The sequence below is a fragment of the Coffea arabica genome, chromosome 3e (assembly GCF_036785885.1).
Source record: "Coffea arabica cultivar ET-39 chromosome 3e, Coffea Arabica ET-39 HiFi, whole genome shotgun sequence".
In the NCBI taxonomy this organism is placed as follows: domain Eukaryota; kingdom Viridiplantae; phylum Streptophyta; class Magnoliopsida; order Gentianales; family Rubiaceae; genus Coffea; species Coffea arabica.
In genome coordinates, this window is record NC_092315.1 from 4,669,389 (window position 1) to 4,686,615 (window position 17,227).

The 17,227-nt window shown below is 35.4% G+C and overlaps 1 protein-coding gene across 1 annotated transcript; it reads left to right on the forward strand.

Annotated features, from left to right (window-relative positions):
- The first annotated feature begins 9,769 nt into the window (after positions 1-9,769).
- LOC113734273 (uncharacterized) lies at positions 9,770-12,127 on the forward strand. The gene has a single exon (XM_027260705.2). The coding sequence runs from the start codon at positions 9,939-9,941 to the stop codon at positions 11,940-11,942; it is 2,004 nt and encodes a 667-aa protein (XP_027116506.2). The 5' UTR covers positions 9,770-9,938; the 3' UTR covers positions 11,943-12,127.
- The last annotated feature ends 5,100 nt before the right edge of the window (positions 12,128-17,227 follow it).

Below are 17,227 nucleotides of genomic sequence, written 5' to 3' on the forward strand. Positions count from 1 at the left end.
AGATTAAACTTACTTTTTAAATAAATAAATTACTATTTTATATTCCAAACTTACTTTTTAGAGAGTAAGTTTAGTTCAAGTAACAATAAGTTTTTATACATAAATAGTAATTCTTACTAATAACATGGTAATTTGGAGTAATGATCAAAACTTACTTATTTTTGGAATACATATACAATTTTACATTAAAAAATTATCTCAAACTAGTATTAGGAAGTTTATTTGAAATAATGATAAGATGTTTTATCAATGATTAAAACTTAGTACATTGGTTAGTAAGTACTCGTAATATACCTATATAATACATGATTACAGGTATAATTTAAAATTTTTTTGCATTTATATATTTTAAAATACTATGAAAAGTAGTTTCACTTTTTAGATAACCTTGTAAAATATGTAATAAAATTTTGTCATATTATAAGTTTTTAATTATTTTCAGTTTTTGAAAAGTTTGAAAGTTTGAATAACAATAACAACAAATCTTCCTAGTTATATATAGAATATCACTTGTTTATATATCACAATTTTTATAATTCAACACCTATGAATATAATAAGATGATAAAGTTTTAATAAATTTACATCTGGGACACAAGAATTAATAAGAGTTAAAGCCCAAATAAAATGAGAAATAGTATAACAATAAAAATAACAAAATTAGTATAACAATTAATATAAGAAAATCAGTATCATCTGAACTTTTTTTCTTGGGAGATTGTTCATAAAAATAAGATCCAACAATTAAATGAAAATCACTTGCACAAATAATCTATTGTATAATTTAAATTCAATTCAATTCACGTATAAAACGGTCCAAAAATAATAAGCGCACTATGATACAATGTTATTTTAACAACAAATTTTTTTTTTACTAAAAGACCCAAATATCCATTACATACATATGAGGGATATTTTACCATATTGGTATCTAACTATAAGCACAAATTTCGTTGCCGAAAATAAAAGACATGAAAACTTGCACAAATATCAAATTTATTAAATCAAATAATAAGAGAGTTACAATCTCTAAAAATTCTTTTTTCCTTTTGATAATTACAATCTCTAAAAATTATTGAATCAAAGAAATTAATCCCCTAATTCTTTTCTTCAAAAGTACTCCTAATTAAAGCATAATAAAATCAAGTTTTTTTTTAAAATTTTTAATGTAGTAGTTATGTTTACTACAAAATTAGTAAACCATTCCTACAATGCATTGCTTCTCCTAAAAGTACTAATATTTTGTAAATAAATTGAAATAATTTTGTCAAAGATTTTATGCATTTTCACTAATATAATCAAGAGAATTTTGCACTTTTAAAATATGAATAGAAAGAGAGGAAAATTGTATGAGTATAAAGGTAACCAAATGCAATAAATATCACATCATGTGTTTAGATATGATTTTTTAAGTAATCAGTAATTTAGTCCTGGTCAATATATGATGCATATTGATTTCTTATAAATAAAAATATAATTTAGCAATTATGCACTAACAGAATTCATAGTTTGAATGCAATCAATTGAGCATCTATTTCCTTTTTTAAGTAGCTATTATTTATTTTATTACTTAGGTTATATATTTACATGTAAATAACAACAATAGCATGCCAATCCTTGGACCAACAGAACTTCAATTATTGTGTTGACTAAACTAATTTTACATTGATAAAAATTAGTCTAGAAAATGAAATGTTAATGGCAAAAATTGGTCAAAAATAGCAATCTTTTAATTTTGGAAAAATTAAAAATAAGTTCCCAAGATATTTCGCTTTTATTTTTTTTAAAAAAATCTCAACTTGTTAATTAAATTCAAAATGATTTTATTATAAAAAATATTCTTCCTCAAATTAACATCAATGATTAGACATGAGATACAAAATTAGCAAAAAAGAGATAAAAATATGGTAAGATATCTCTCATACATATATCATGGATATTGGAGACTTTTGGCAAAAAAAAATTTTGTTGTTAAAATAATATGGTATTGTAGTATGCAAATTATTTTAGGATCATTTTGTACATAAACTAAATTTAATTTAAATTCTACAATAGATTATATATGCATGTGATTTTTGTTTAGTGGTTGGATCTTATATTCGTGAACAATCTCCAGAGAAAAAAAAATTCCAGATTATACTAATTTTGTTATACTAATTCTATTATTTTTATTATTGTATTAATTGTTACACTATTTCTCTCATTTTGATAGGTCTATATTAATACAAGTTTAATTCTAATTATTTCTTGTGTCTCAGACAATAAATATATTAAAACTTTGTCATCTTATTATATTAATAGGTTTTAAATTATAGGAATTACATAGATAAGTGATATTCCATATATAACTAGGAAAATGTGTTGTTATTGTTATCCAATCTTTTAAACTTTTCAAAAATTATTCAAATTATAATACGACAAAATTTTATTATTTTATAAGGTTATGTGAAAGGTCAAAATATTTTTCATAGTATTTTAAAATATATAAATACAAAAATTTTAAAATTATACATATAATTATGTTTTATACAAGTATATTACAAGTACTTACTAACTAAGGTACTAAGTTTTAATCATTAATAAAATATTTTATTGTTATTTCAAATAAACTTCCTAGTATTGGTTTGGTATAAGTTTTGTAAGCAAAATAGTACATTTGTACCATAAATTAGTAAGTTTTGGTCATTAATCAAATTTACTATGTTATAAGTAAGAATTACTATTTATGTATAAAAACTTATTATTATTTGAACTAAACTTACTCTCTCAAAAGTATGTTTGCGATATAAAATTGTAATTTATCTCTTTAAAAAGTAAGTTTCATATTTATTCCAATTTACCTTTTGAGACACAAAAGTTACTAATTATTACGGTTAACTTACTGTTTTAAATGAAAAACTTACTTCCTTATTTTTAGGCATTATCCTATTTAGGTGGATAAGTCCAATAGGTAATCAAATGGTCACTAAAAGTATAATAACCTGTTATATCAGGTAAAAACTGTTTAGTTACCATAACGATAGTCACTACAGCATTTTCCTTATTGGATAACTTGTGTAACCTCCAAGAAAATGAAATTCTATGTAAAGACACCTCTGCACCACCATAAGTTTGATAACCCTACTTGCATATAAACCTTAAACCCCGATTCTTCAATTCTCTCTAGTTCAATTCTCTCCAATTCCTCCGGTTCCCTCAAACAACGGTAATGGCTTCGCAAGGTTTCCTTGGCCCCCCTGAAATTCACAGCACCACCATCACCCTCTCCTCATCTCCTACCACCACCACCACAACCACCATCAAGGTCACCCCAGAACCAAAACCACGTGTAATCCCTTGGCTGGGGTTCACAGAAAACAACTCAGCCATATATTTATCTACTGGAAACCCTTGTCTAGACTTTTTCTTTCACGTAGTACCGGATACACCTAAAGAACAACTCATAGACCGTCTCCAATCGTCTTGGAGATATAATCCCTTGACAACCCTCAAACTTATACGCAATCTTAGGGGTGTTCGAGGCATTGGCAAGTCTGACAAAGAAGGCTTTTACACTGCCGCCTTGTGGTTGCATGAAAACCATCATAGAACCCTAGCATGCAACGTTAAGGCCATCGCAGATTTTGGGTACTTTAAAGACATGCTGGAGATTCTTTATAGGATACTTGAAGGCCCTGACGTTCGCAAACTCCAGAGGAAAAATTGGGATGAGAGAAAATATGAAACGTTGGGATCTGCAGATGGTAAAAAAGGAAAACTAGGCAAGGATGATAAGCAAAAAGTCCGGATGGAGAGATTGAAGAAAACCGTTGCCAAGGCAAGAAATGATACACGCACTTGGTTAGCCCACATGGTGCCGAATGCAGCAACGGAAATGCAGTGGAAATACAGCTAGCTGGAGTTGGTTATGGCTATGCAGAGACGTTAGTTACGGCTATGCAGACGTTATTTTTTTCATGCAGTTGTAGTTTGTTAATAAGTTTGTTAGTAAGGAATCTTTTGACGTCAGCCGAGATCAGTAGCAGTTGATAGCCGCACTTAGCTGACTGACATAGAATGTTATAAATAGAAAAGTTAGAGCCAGGCAATGGGATATCTGATAATAGCCTTGTCATAGCCTTTCACTTGTCTTTTCATAGCTTTCATTCCTTCTTTCCCTGTAATCTCTCGGTTACTAAGAAATAACAAATCCTTTTCATCTTTGGTTCTTCGAAGTTACTTCTCCGCCATCTTTTGTAGCTTCCATACCTTAGATAAGCAGGCCTTCACTGACCTCTGCATCAGTGGTATCAGAGCTGGGTTGAACCAGCATAGTTCACCAATGGCAGAGGGCACTAGGTCTCAAGACGTCAGAAAGATGGAGGAACATGTTCGCTCCATGCTGAAGGAACAACAGGAACAGTTCGAAAGGGAGATGGTAGCTCTAAGGAACTTGGTGATTGAATTACACGCACAGAAGGGTCCAGTAGAAAGAAATGACTCCCCTTGTAATTCGGATTCTTCAAACAGCAACCGAGGGAATTACCATGTTCCCTTTCGCTTATCCCAGATTGATTTTCCGAAATTTCATGGGGAGGATTTTAGGAGATGGTTGAACAAGTGTGAGCAGTTTTTTGAAATAGATGAGACGCCAAGCTTAGTGAAGGTCAAAATAGCTGCAATGAATCTGGAGGGAAAAGCTCTCCAGTGGCACCAAATTTTCATGCGATCCAGTCTTATACGGGAGATCCCGGCTTGGGAGGAGTATATAAGAGAATTGTCCTCCAGGTTTGGAGATTCCTTGTATGACGATCCAATGGGGGAACTTAAAAGCTTGAAACAATCTGGGACAGTACAGGAGTATCACGACCTGTTTGAGGAGCTGCTCAACAGGGTGGAGCTTCTTGAGGACTACGCCACCAGCTGTTTCGTGAGTGGGTTGAAAGTAGAAATCCAGTTGACTGTAAGGATGTTCATGCCTAAAAACGTGCAGCATGCTAGGACCCTGGCCAAGATTGAAGAAGCTAAGGTGCTTGTGCAGCAGAAAGGGAAGGGGTTATCCAAACCTTTCACAAGTTATCCAGGTCTTTTTTGATGACATCCTGATATATAGTGTGGAGTGGGAGGAACATCTACAACACCTTAACACCGTATTTGGATTGTTAAGGCAGCATTCTTTGAAGGTAAAGAAAAGCAAGTGTGCTTTTGCTCAGCAACAGATTGACTATTTGGGACATGTTATTGATGCCAACGGAGTTCAGGCCGATTCACAGAAGATTTCTGCAATCATGAATTGGCCTATACCTCGAACAATCAAAGAATTAAGAGGATTTTTGGGGCTCACTGGATACTACCGGAGATTCATAAGGAACTATGGCAAAATTGCAAAACCATTAACAAATTTGCTTAAAAAGAACCAGTTCAAGTGGCATGAGGGGGCACTCTTGCTTTCAAGCACTTGCAGGAAGCCATGGTAAGCCTCCTGTCTTAGCTCTACCAGATTTCACTCAGCAGTTCATACTGGAGACTGATGCTTCTGGAAATGGAATTGGAGCAGTGCTGATGCAAAGGAGGCAACCTCTGGCATTCTTAAGCAAGGCATTGGGTCCCAAGCATCAGGCTCTATCTGTGTATGAAAAGGAAATGTTGGCAATAGTGACTGCAGTCTTGAAGTGGAGAGCTTATTTGGTGGGAAGGCACTTTACTATCAAAACTGATCATCAGAGTCTGAAGTACATAATGGAGCAGCGAGTGCACACACTTTTGCAACAGAAATGGATAGCCAAACTAATGGGGTTTGACTATGAGGTGCAATACAAAAAGGGATGCGACAATATTGTTGCAGATGCACTTTCCAGAAGACCACTAGAGGAAGGTTCAATGTATGCTTTGGTCACTATCACATCTTCACTGATCAAAGATATACAACACAGTTGGCAGCAAGATAGGCACATTCAGGAGCTGATTCAAAAGGTAGCTCACAATGAGCACCTCCCTGGTAGTTACTCCTGGCAGCAAGGGTTACTAAAAAGGAAAGGCAGACTAGTGGTAGGCAACGATCAGGCGTTGAGGAACAAACTGATTTCCTTGTGGCATTCCAGTTCACAGGGAGGGCATTCTGGAGTAGAGGAGACCTACAGGAGACTTAAACAGGTCTTATATTGGCAACATATGTTTAAGGATGTGACTCAGCATGTAGCCTCTTGTGATGTATGTCAGAGGCATAAATCAGATAATGCAGCTTATCTGGCATTGCTGCAACCGTTGCCTATACCTCATAGGATCTGGATAGACATCTCTATGGATTTTGTTGAAGGATTGCCCCCTCACATGGCAAGAAGGTGATTCTGGTGGTGGTTGATAGGCTCAGCAAATATGCGCACTTTATGGCAGTGGTCCATCCTTACACAGCCATTTCAATTGCTCAGCTATTCATGAATACGGTTTACAGGTTGCATGGTTTACGTCAGACAATTGTAAGTGATAGGGACCCCACTTTTTTGAGCTCCTTCTGGCAAGAGCTTTTCAGGTTACAACATGTCAAGTTGAACATGTCTACTGCTTACTATTCTCAGAATGATGGTCAGACGGAAGTGGTTAACAGATACTTGGAAAATTATCTGAGATGTATGGCTAGTGATCATCGTAAGGAGTGGAGCTTATGGCTACCACTAGCAGAATACTGGTACAACACCAACTATCACTCATCTGCTAAGTTCACTCCTTATGAGATAATCTATGGCCAACCTCCATCTCTTCATGTCCCTTATTTGCCTGAAGTTACATCAGTGGAATCGATTGACAGAAGTTTGCATGCTAGGGAGAGGGTCATTCATTCTCTACGACACAACCTGACTAAGGCACAACACAGAATGAAACAATTGGCTGATCAACATAGAACAGAAAGGGAATTCAGCGTTGGTGATTGGGTTTATGTCAAGCTTCAACCTTATAGACAACACTCATTGAGGAGTCATCACTGCCAGAAACTATCTCCACGCTACTTTGGTCCATTTCAGGTGATAGCAAGAGTTGGCACAGTAGCCTACAGGTTGGCACTGCCCGCACACGTTCGTATTCACAATACCTTTCATGTTTCTGTGCTTAAAAGGAAGGTGGGTTCAGGGAACGTTCAGGCTCGCATTCCAGTTGGGGTTTCACAGCAGGGTCAACTTCTATTAGAGCCTATAGCAATATTGGACAGGCGCTTGGTCAAACGAGGAAGGGCCGCGGCTACGCAAGTATTGGTCCAATGGAGCAACAGTTTTCCAGAGAATGCAACGTGGGAATATTTACAAGATCTTCAATTGCAATTTCCCAATTTCAATTCGTGAGGACAAGGACCTTGTACAGGGAGGGTATTGATATACGCACTTGGTTAGCCCACATGGTGCCGAATGCAGCAACGAAAATGCAGTGGAAATACAGCTAGCTGGAGTTGGTTATGGCCATGCAGAGACATTAGTTACGGCCATGCAGACGCTATTTTTTTCCATGCAGTTGTAGTTTGTTAATAAGTTTGTTAGTAAGGAATCTTTTGACGTCAGCCGAGGTCAGTAGCAGTTGATAGCCGCACTTAGCTGACTGACATAGAATGTTATAAATAGAAAAGTTAGAGCCAGGCAATGGGATATCTGGTAATAGCCTTGTCATAGCCTTTCACTTGTCTTTTCATAGCTTTCATTCCTTCTTTCCCTGTAATCTCTCGGTTACTAAGAAATAACAAATCCTTTTCATCTTTGGTTCTTCGAAGTTACTTCTCCGCTATCTTTTGTAGCTTCCAGACCTTAGATAAGCAGGCCTCCATTAACCTCTGCATCAAGAAAAGCCTTGGACAAGTATAACCACGATTCTGATTACCAATTCTTGTATGACAAAATCTCTGATTTTTTTGCGGAGCTGTTGAGAGCAGATTTGGGATTTTATCATGAGGAAAACCTGCACAAGATCAGCCTTGCATCAAAATTGTGTCCTTCTCTTGATTCGTCGTACGATAGAGCAACACTTATATGTGAAAGTATTGCACGGAAGCTTTTCCCTGTTGAAGATTATGTTGAATACCAAGACATGAAGGATGCTCATTATGCCTTCAGGGTTCGAGATAGGCTAAGAAGGGAAGTTCTTGTTCCACTCCACAAGGCTCTGGAGTTGCCGGAGGTTTATATTTGCGCAAATAAATGGAAAACCCTTCCATATAAGAGGGTGGCATCAGTTGCGCTGAATCTTTACAAGGATTTATTCTACAAGCATGACAGAGAACGATTTGAAGGGTATCTTGTAGATGTAAAGAGTGGGAAAATGACTATTGCTGCAGGAGCATTGCTTCCTCACGAGATTATCAAATCGTTGGATGATGCAACAGGGCCAGAAGTAGCAGAGCTTCAATGGAAAAGGATAGTGGATGATCTAGCCCAGAAAGGGAAATTAACCAATTGTATGGCTATTTGTGATGTATCAGGGAGTATGAGAGGGATCCCGATGTATGTTTCTGTGGCTCTTGGGCTACTAATTTCTGAACTAAGTGACGAGCCATGGAAGGGAAAGTTGATAACATTCAGTCAACAACCTCAACTCCAGACGATTCAAGGGGAAAGCCTTCAACAAAAGACCGGGTTTATACAAACAATGGACTAGGGATGTAACACTGATTTTCAAAAGGTGTTTGACAAAATCTTGGAAGTTGCTGTAAGAGGGAAACTGAGGGAGGACCAGATGATAAAGAGCCTATTTGTGTTCAGTGATATGGAGTTTGATCAAGCATCAGCACATCCTTGGGAAACTGACCACCAAGTGATACAGAGGAAGTTTAGGCAAAATGGTTATCCAAAAGTTCCTGAAATTGTTTTCTGGAACCTTAGGAATTCGGTTGCAACTCCTGTGCCTAGTGACCAAGAAGGTGTGGCTCTTGTCAGCGGATTCTCCAAGAATCTCGTAACCCTGTTTCTGGAGGAAGGTGGGATTTTAAACCCGGAAGCTGTGATGCTACATGCTATCTCAGGCGGAGAGTACCAGAAACTTGTTATCTATGACTGAGAAATAGAAATTATACTTTGTTTGCTGAAAGATGATCAAGTTTTTTGCTGGGAATCAATAGGAACAATTCATTTCAGCTTTGGTTTTGAATTTTTGTTGCAACTTTGTAGTATATATGATTCATTACTTCTCACCATCCTGCTAAGTTCGTTGGTGCTAATCCAAGTGCTTTATCAATCCAATGCTACAAAGATGTAAAACAAAAAGCATCTGTTACCCATATTGCTTGGTACTTCAATCCAAATTAACCATGTTCAATCCAAATACCACCAGTCCATGTTACTGCACATGCCTTGTACGAACCATCAATGCTAATGTGCATATGGCTTGATTGTATACTCAGTTAATTCAAGGCTACACCAACCTCCTCCAAACATGGATTGTCTAATTAGAAAAAAGATCAAACATGTTATGTGTATATGATGTAGTAAAAAGTATGAGATGCAACGCAACCTTGTTTTCTCGTGAAGCTATTTTGGTTATTGGCCACTAATTTTATTTGCCAAAAATACAATATAAAATGAAAATTTGAAAGTTAAGTAAAAATGCAAAAAAAAAAAAAAAAAAAAAAAGTCGTTGATGAAGTGTTTTTACATTTTGTCCTTTTCTTGGTTTTGTCAGGCACCTGGATAAAACTCTTCCGAGTCAGCCACCACGTGTCAATTGCTGAGGCTTTAAGTCGGTTTGAAGCTTTTGCAGAATAGATCCGCGCACACGAGGTCTAGAAAAAGAACCAATTACAGTTATTCTCCAAGATTGTATCCGAAACGTGGCATGGTCGGTTCTTGTACACTAGGTGTAGAGTATTGAAAACCTCTCCGATTTTCCTTGCTCGCTACTCTTTCGCGATTAGTATATTAAATCTCTACGCTAACGGTCATTCTCCTCATCTCCCCATCGCGCATCCAACAAAGCCCCCAATCAACCATGCCTGCCGCCTTGCGCCTCCTTGGTCCACCGGAGCTCCGCCATGCACAATCGTCGGTCTCCTCCTCGGACGGCGTCGAAACCGCCAACTCAGCCAGTGTTATGTCTCCAGAAAACCCTTTTAAATTCCCTACTGAAAACCAGAATCCAACCCCACAGGGTCTAATCGACATGATCAACACCCAGTACAAAGACCTAAATATTGATCGTCATCCATTTATGGGTTTTACTGAGAATATGTCCCCAACCTTTCTCTCTTCTGGAAACCCATGTTTGGATTTCTTTTTCCATGTGGTCCCCGACACCAAGCCGGAAGATCTGATCGGACGGCTTCAATTGGCCTGGGCACATAACCCGTTGACCACCTTGAAATTGATTTGTAATCTCAGGGGTGTTAGGGGAACTGGGAAATCTGATAAGGAAGGATTTTACATGGCAACTTACTGGCTCCATTGCTTTCATCCTAAAACTTTGGCTTGTAATCTGAGGGCCATTGCTGAGTTTGGTTACTTTAAGGATTTCTTTGAAATTCTTTATAGGATTCTAGAAGGACCTTTGATTAGAAAGATTGAGAAACATGAGAGGATGATGGTGAAAAGAAGGGAAAATGATGTGGAAAGTATGGGGATGTATTGTGGGAGAAGAGGGGGAAGATTCAGGAGGGGTAATCGAAATAGGACTCAGAAAGAAAAGGAGGAGAAAAAGGAGAAAAAAGGTAAGACTCAGGAGGAGATTAAAGAGGAGCAAGAAAATGCAAGGGTTTTGAGGAGGGAAAAGGAGTTTATCAAAGCGAAAAAGGGTTTGGAGAAGTATAATGCTGATGAAAAATATAGGCTCTTGCATGATACAATCTCTGATTTCTTTGCTGAGCTTTTGAGGGCCGATTTTGAGAATTTGAATGCAGGGAAACTTGGTAACATTAGCTTGGCTGCTAAATGGTGTCCGACTGTTGATTCTTCTTATGATAAGGCCACTCTGACGTGTGAAAGTATTGCTAGAAGAATGTATCCCAAGGAAAAGTTTCCGGAGTATGAAGGAATTGAGGAGAGTCACTATGCTTATAGGGTGAGGGATAGGTTGAGGAAAGAAGTGCTTGTACCACTGCATAAGGCATTGGAATTGCCTGAGGTGTATATGAGCGCAAACCAATGGAATTCGCTTCCATACAAAAGGGTTGCCTCCGTGGCGATGAAGAACTACACGAAGGTGTTTTTTAAGCATGATGAGGAAAGGTTTAAGGGATATCTTGAGGATGTGAAGAGTGGAAAGGCGAAAATCGCCGCTGGTGCATTGCTTCCCCATGAGATTATTGGGGCTTTGGAAGATGGGGTTGGTGGGGAAGTCGCGGAGCTTCAGTGGAAAAGATTGGTTGATGATATGGTTAAGAAGGGGAAATTGAGTAATTGTATAGCTGTTTGTGATGTTTCTGGTAGCATGTATGGGATACCAATGGAGGTGTCTGTGGCCTTAGGAGTATTAGTATCAGAATTGAGTGAAGAACCATGGAAAGGTAAATTGATCACATTCAGTGACGATCCTCAACTTCAGAAGGTGGAGGGAGAGACCCTTCTAGAGAAGACTAAGTTTGTGAGAGAGATGGACTGGGGTGGGAGCACAAATTTTCAGGGAGTATTTGATAGGATTTTGGAGGTTGCAGTTGAGGGAAAACTGAGTCAGGAACAGTTGATTAAGAGAGTGTTTGTATTTAGTGATATGGAGTTTAATGAAGCATCAATGAATCCTTGGGAGACGGATTATCAAGCCATACAGAGGAAATTCAGGGAAAATGGCTACCAGAATGTGCCAGAGGTTGTGTTTTGGAACCTTAGAGATTCAAGGTCCACCCCAGTTTTGGCCAATCAGAGTGGTGTGGCGCTAGTGAGTGGCTTTTCCAAGAATCTGTTGACTATGTTTCTGGAGGGCGGTGGAGTGGTGAACCCTGAAGAGGTCATGGAGCTGGCTATTGCTGGTGAAGAATACAAGAAACTAGCTGTTTTTGATTGACATGTTGAATTTAACTTATAAATTAGTTTGATTTTGCCTTTGTTGTAGCTGCCTGATGGCCTTGTCTTGTGGTTGGTACTTAGATAATTGTTAACAACTTACGGGAGGCTTTGGTTATCAACTTATCTTTGGAGCTGTTCTCAACTTCTCAATGAAAATGCAAATTTATATGGTTTTCCATTGTACTACTTTGGTTTCTGTTTCTTGTTAAGTTCATCTATTTACAGTATCATGTTAACTAGTATGTGACTGTTTGCTTGAAATGCTGGTCTTTGTTAATGATTTTACGGTAGATGATAAAATGAAGCAATTGAATGTCTTTATCGCCATAAATGAACACTTATTCCTGGAAGCTGAAGAATGGTGGAAGTCCTTTTCTGAAATCAAATAATGGCAGAAAAGCTTTTCTAAGCTCAAGAAAATACTGGGCTCAATTCTCCCTTCCCCCCCTCCTGGCCTCCCTAGTTCAAAAGATACATAACATTAATAAGAATATACTGTTGATTCCCTAGCAAAGAAGAGGTAAGCACTTGAATATGGTATGCATTTGTAAGTTTCTGGTATGCATGGCTGAATCAGCTGGCAAATAGTCGAAAGTTGAGGAGTACTTTTAACAGATTTTGGTGTAGCCCAATCCTCCAAAAGGAAATAGCAGACTTTCCATTGCATTGGTGGCGAGACTTCCGTTTGGGCCCAAAATTTGGAGGTGGACATCAGTTCACCTCATCAGCAGCAAAATCGCATTGGGCTTGTAAAATGCTCAACAAAATGTGTTGTACAAAAGCCTGACTTCCAGCCTGCGACTCTACCTGGACTGAGACCCATCTTCATCTAAGATCCATGAGATGTTTCTGAATTTTCTTCAATGGAATATTTTATATTTTGAAATCTGGATTGGATTTTCCAAGAGTTAGTACTGTGTTTTTACTTTTAAATTTGTTATAGAATTTATACAGTTGTGCTTAATCTCAAAAGATTTAAATGTTATAATTGAATTGAAGTTTGACAATCATGGTAGAAAAATTGAAAGAAATGGAACAATGGATTGCCAAATTCTACATATAAAAGTTGTATCTTGTTTTGGGATAGTATCATTAATACTTTCATCTTCACATATATTTCCTCACTGCCTTCACTCAGATATATGTCTCACGAACTTATGGGTCTAAACATTTTCGTGTGAGTTTGGTAACGAACAACAAAGTGAACAAATGATTGGCAATTACAGATAAAGATAAGTTGTCTAAAACAAAGCTTCAAACATAACCGTATAAAAGTTTAACTTACATAATCACATTGTTTATGCTTAAAATGGGAAAAGTTTTAGGATTAATCTTTGCTACGCTGACAGTGTATACACTATCAGCATTAGATAAATGACAATTATGTAAAATTTAAATTTGAAATTTAATTTTTGCACATATGTCATGGATCCAACGGTGATAGTGTATGCACTATCAGTGTATATAAGATTTACTTAAAGTTTTATGGGCTCAGTAAATATTCCCTCAATCTGCATTTCCGATGATCATATTATTTTATAATTTAAATGATTGAAATTGTTACAATGTAAAGGGTCAAAAATACTTATTTTATCATTCAACGGTGAATTTAACTTAAAAGTTTGATATTCAAAAAAAAATATATAGAATCTCCCTTTAAAAGGTCCTGTTAACAATTTTCTTATAATTGTATGATCGAAAATATTAAATTTGACTGAGGCCCCATTTGATAAAATTGAAGTTTGAAATTTAAATTCTGAAATCTGAAAATTAAGTGTTGAATGTATTAAATTGCTGAATTGATAAAGTTACATCTTCTTGATAACTAACTGAATTATAGCACTAAATTGAAATATCGGACAAATATTATACTTACACCATTTTAAAAAATTGCCTTTTTTGCATATTTGGAGAAAAAAGAATGTTTTGTGTGAGAGAAAATAGTTAAATAACTAAGAGATAGTACTTAAGTGTGTGTATTTGTATGTATCTCTGCATGTATATATGTGTGTGTTGAGTATAGCGAGAGCAATTGTATAATTTATGCGAGACTGTGTATGAGAGTGTTATATGTGTAAGAGCTGTAATATATATGATTTATTCAAAAGATTTTGTAAAAAAATTTCACTTAAAATTTTGTATACCAAATAAGCAGTACTTAATATATAAAGTAGTTAGACATTTCAGTTATCAAACATACTGTATTCAAAAATTTTTAAATGAATTAATTTTCAACATTAAGTTGAATTATCAAATAGGAATAAAGACTTAGGTCCCGTTTGATAAAACTGAATCTGAATTCTGAAATCTGAATACTGAAACAATTACTTTGCTGAATTTTAAGCACTGAAAAGAAATATATGAATGTCTGAATTTAAATATATGAATGTCTGAATTTTAATACTAAACCTATTTATATTGTTTGATAGATATTTATAACTAAATGCTTAATAAGTTTAATTTAACAATTTTGCTCTTATATCTTTTCATTCAAAAGAGAAATAGAACCTATGATTTAATTAGCTTAAAATTGTGGTATGAAAATAACAATATTTATTTTTAAATCAAATTAATATAAAAGATGAAATATATTTTATGAGGAGTATGGAAAAGCTGTGAAAGTTATTAAAAAGGAAGAAAAGAGAAACAGAAAATCGTTAGATAGAGAATATCAGATTGTTTAATTAGATAAGAATTTTGAATATAATTAACAAACAAGGGTAGATTTAGTAAATAAGATAAGATACTTGAAGTATTTCTATTGATTCTTATCAGAATTAAGCATTCAATTAGGATTTTGTACTGAAAAAAATACACACAAATTCAACACTGCTTAACAAATTCAGTAGATGGATTTTCGTTTATCAAATACTCAAAACATCTGAATGTCTGAAAATGTTCAATTTCAACACTTTTTTATGTTATCAAACAGACTCTTAACCAATATGTTTTACATTACGTAAGAGCATAAACTTTGACCCCTAAGTGCGAAAGAGTGAGAATGAGATATCTTTTCCGGCTGCTATACTCTGGTCATCTTTAGGGCTTTAACCTTTATGGGTTTTAGTCGTAGGTATTAACTGCAGATGATGGACCACATTCTGGTTTTACTATCCTCTTTTTCCCCTTTTGGTTAGGGAAAATACTAGCAATTCTGGGCTAATTCCTTAGATTGATTTTAGATGTTTGGTTAGGGAAAATACTAGCAATTATGGGCTAATTCCTTAGATTATCAATGAAAAAAAAAATTGATCAATTATTGGTCTGATAAGGGGTTTTACAAAACTATGCCTGCCTTGCTGACTCAGTACGACAGGGAGAAGTATAATTTTTTTTTTTGGTAATGTTAGATTCTGAAAAAAAAAAATAGCCATGACAGCATTTTTTTTTTGGATACAAATCTCATCCCCTGTCGGGCTCGGTGATTCTCTCTGTCTCTAGGTTTTTTTTTTAATAAGTAACCTGAAGCTTTTTTTAAAATATTTTATAAAGTTGTCTCCTGTCGGGCTGAGCCAGCCTGCTAGGGATGATTTTTTTTTTTTAAATGGTGCGCCTGAACGAAAGACTTGTGCATCTTTTAGCTTGATGGAACTTTAAGCATCTTTAAGCTTTGACCAAAAAAAAAAAAGAAGCACAATTGTATAAGTCCTTGGTTTAGGCAAAAGATGCTTAAAACTCCATCAAACTTGAAGAATATCAACAATCCCATACTCCTATAGTAAGATGAATAAGAGAATCCAATTACAAGTGATTTTAGAGAAACTTTTTGAGCAGTGATTTTGAACACAACCATTTTGAGCAATGAACACAACATTTTGAGCAATGAACATATGCATGTGAAACTACTGGTCCTTATTTCGGCTTTGATTAGCCGATCCCTGGTTCAGGTGCACTTTTCTTTTCTTTTTTTTCCCTAAAAGAATCACCTTAGCCCGGCAGGAGGCAGCATTCTGAAAATTTTTTTAAAAAAAAAATGCTTCAGGTTTTTTTTTTTTTCCAAAAGAATCACCCCTGCTGCGCTGGATCACACCGGCAGGGGACAAGATTTGTTTTTTGAAAAGAAACGTTGTCAGGCCTTGTTTTTGGAGCATCTTTTACGAATATATATATACACACACTTCTCCCTGTCGTACTGACTCTGGCATAGTTTTACAAAATCCTCTTGTCAGATCAATAATTGATTGAATTTTTTTCCTTTTTCATCGATCATCTAAGGAATTAGCCGCAATTCTGCTAGATGATATTTACAACATACCTTGCAGTGAATACAGTAAAATCAAAGGAAGAACATTTAAGCTTCTTCTTTTTTTTTTTTTAATATTGGTTGGGGCTTTCCTATATGTTGTGCTTTAGAAATTTTTATGATGGTGACCAAACTGCTTAGAACACTATTGATTATTTTTTTTTAATATCTAAGATTAACTTTTTAGTCCAAAACAAACCTCCCTTGTACACAGCTCTTAGTGAAAAGGCAAAATACGTGTTGAATGTTTAAACCAGATTCCATGCAAAATCAAATCACTTTTTTCCCAACCTTTTTGGCTTTTTCCACAAACTTTCAAAGTGGGTAAATATCATCATCATCTGTCATGGAAAATTATGCCACGGTTATCATTTGCTGCAGGATACGTCCCTATCTACTTTATATGATTTCCCACCAGGGGACCAGTCCAGTAAATACCAACTAGTCAAGACTCCACTAGATTTTGTATTAGATTTTGTGTCAATGTCTACTAGTAAATATGTCAGTCTCTATTCTGCTAACAAAATCCGGTAGATATCCAAGTTTGCTCCGTTTGAATTAGCTATTTTAAGGGGTGTTTTTAAAAAATTTTGCTCTAACAGAGTTTTTAATTTATATTTTAGAATATTTTCAAAAAATATTTTAGAATATTTAAGAGTAGAATAGTTTTTAGAATATATTTTGAGATATTTTTTAAAATTTTAAAAAGATTTAAACTAATTTTTAGATTATCTTTTAGAGTACTTTTTACAAATTTTTATTATATTTGAAAAACTAGTTTTTGAAAAACAATTCCGTCCAATTCCTTGAATCGAAACAAAACTTCCTCGTTTGCATCACTTTTTTTTTTTCTGAAGATTGTTACAAGTATTTTTTTGGGGAGAGGGGGGAGGGTGAGGGGACAATTTTGGGGATAAAAGATTCATATTCTACAATATAAAATTTATAGTTCTTTCTTTGTACTTTAATTAAGAAGTAAGAATTTATATTTTATTACTTCAAATTATGGTTGCAAATATATAAACTCATTGAATGAAATA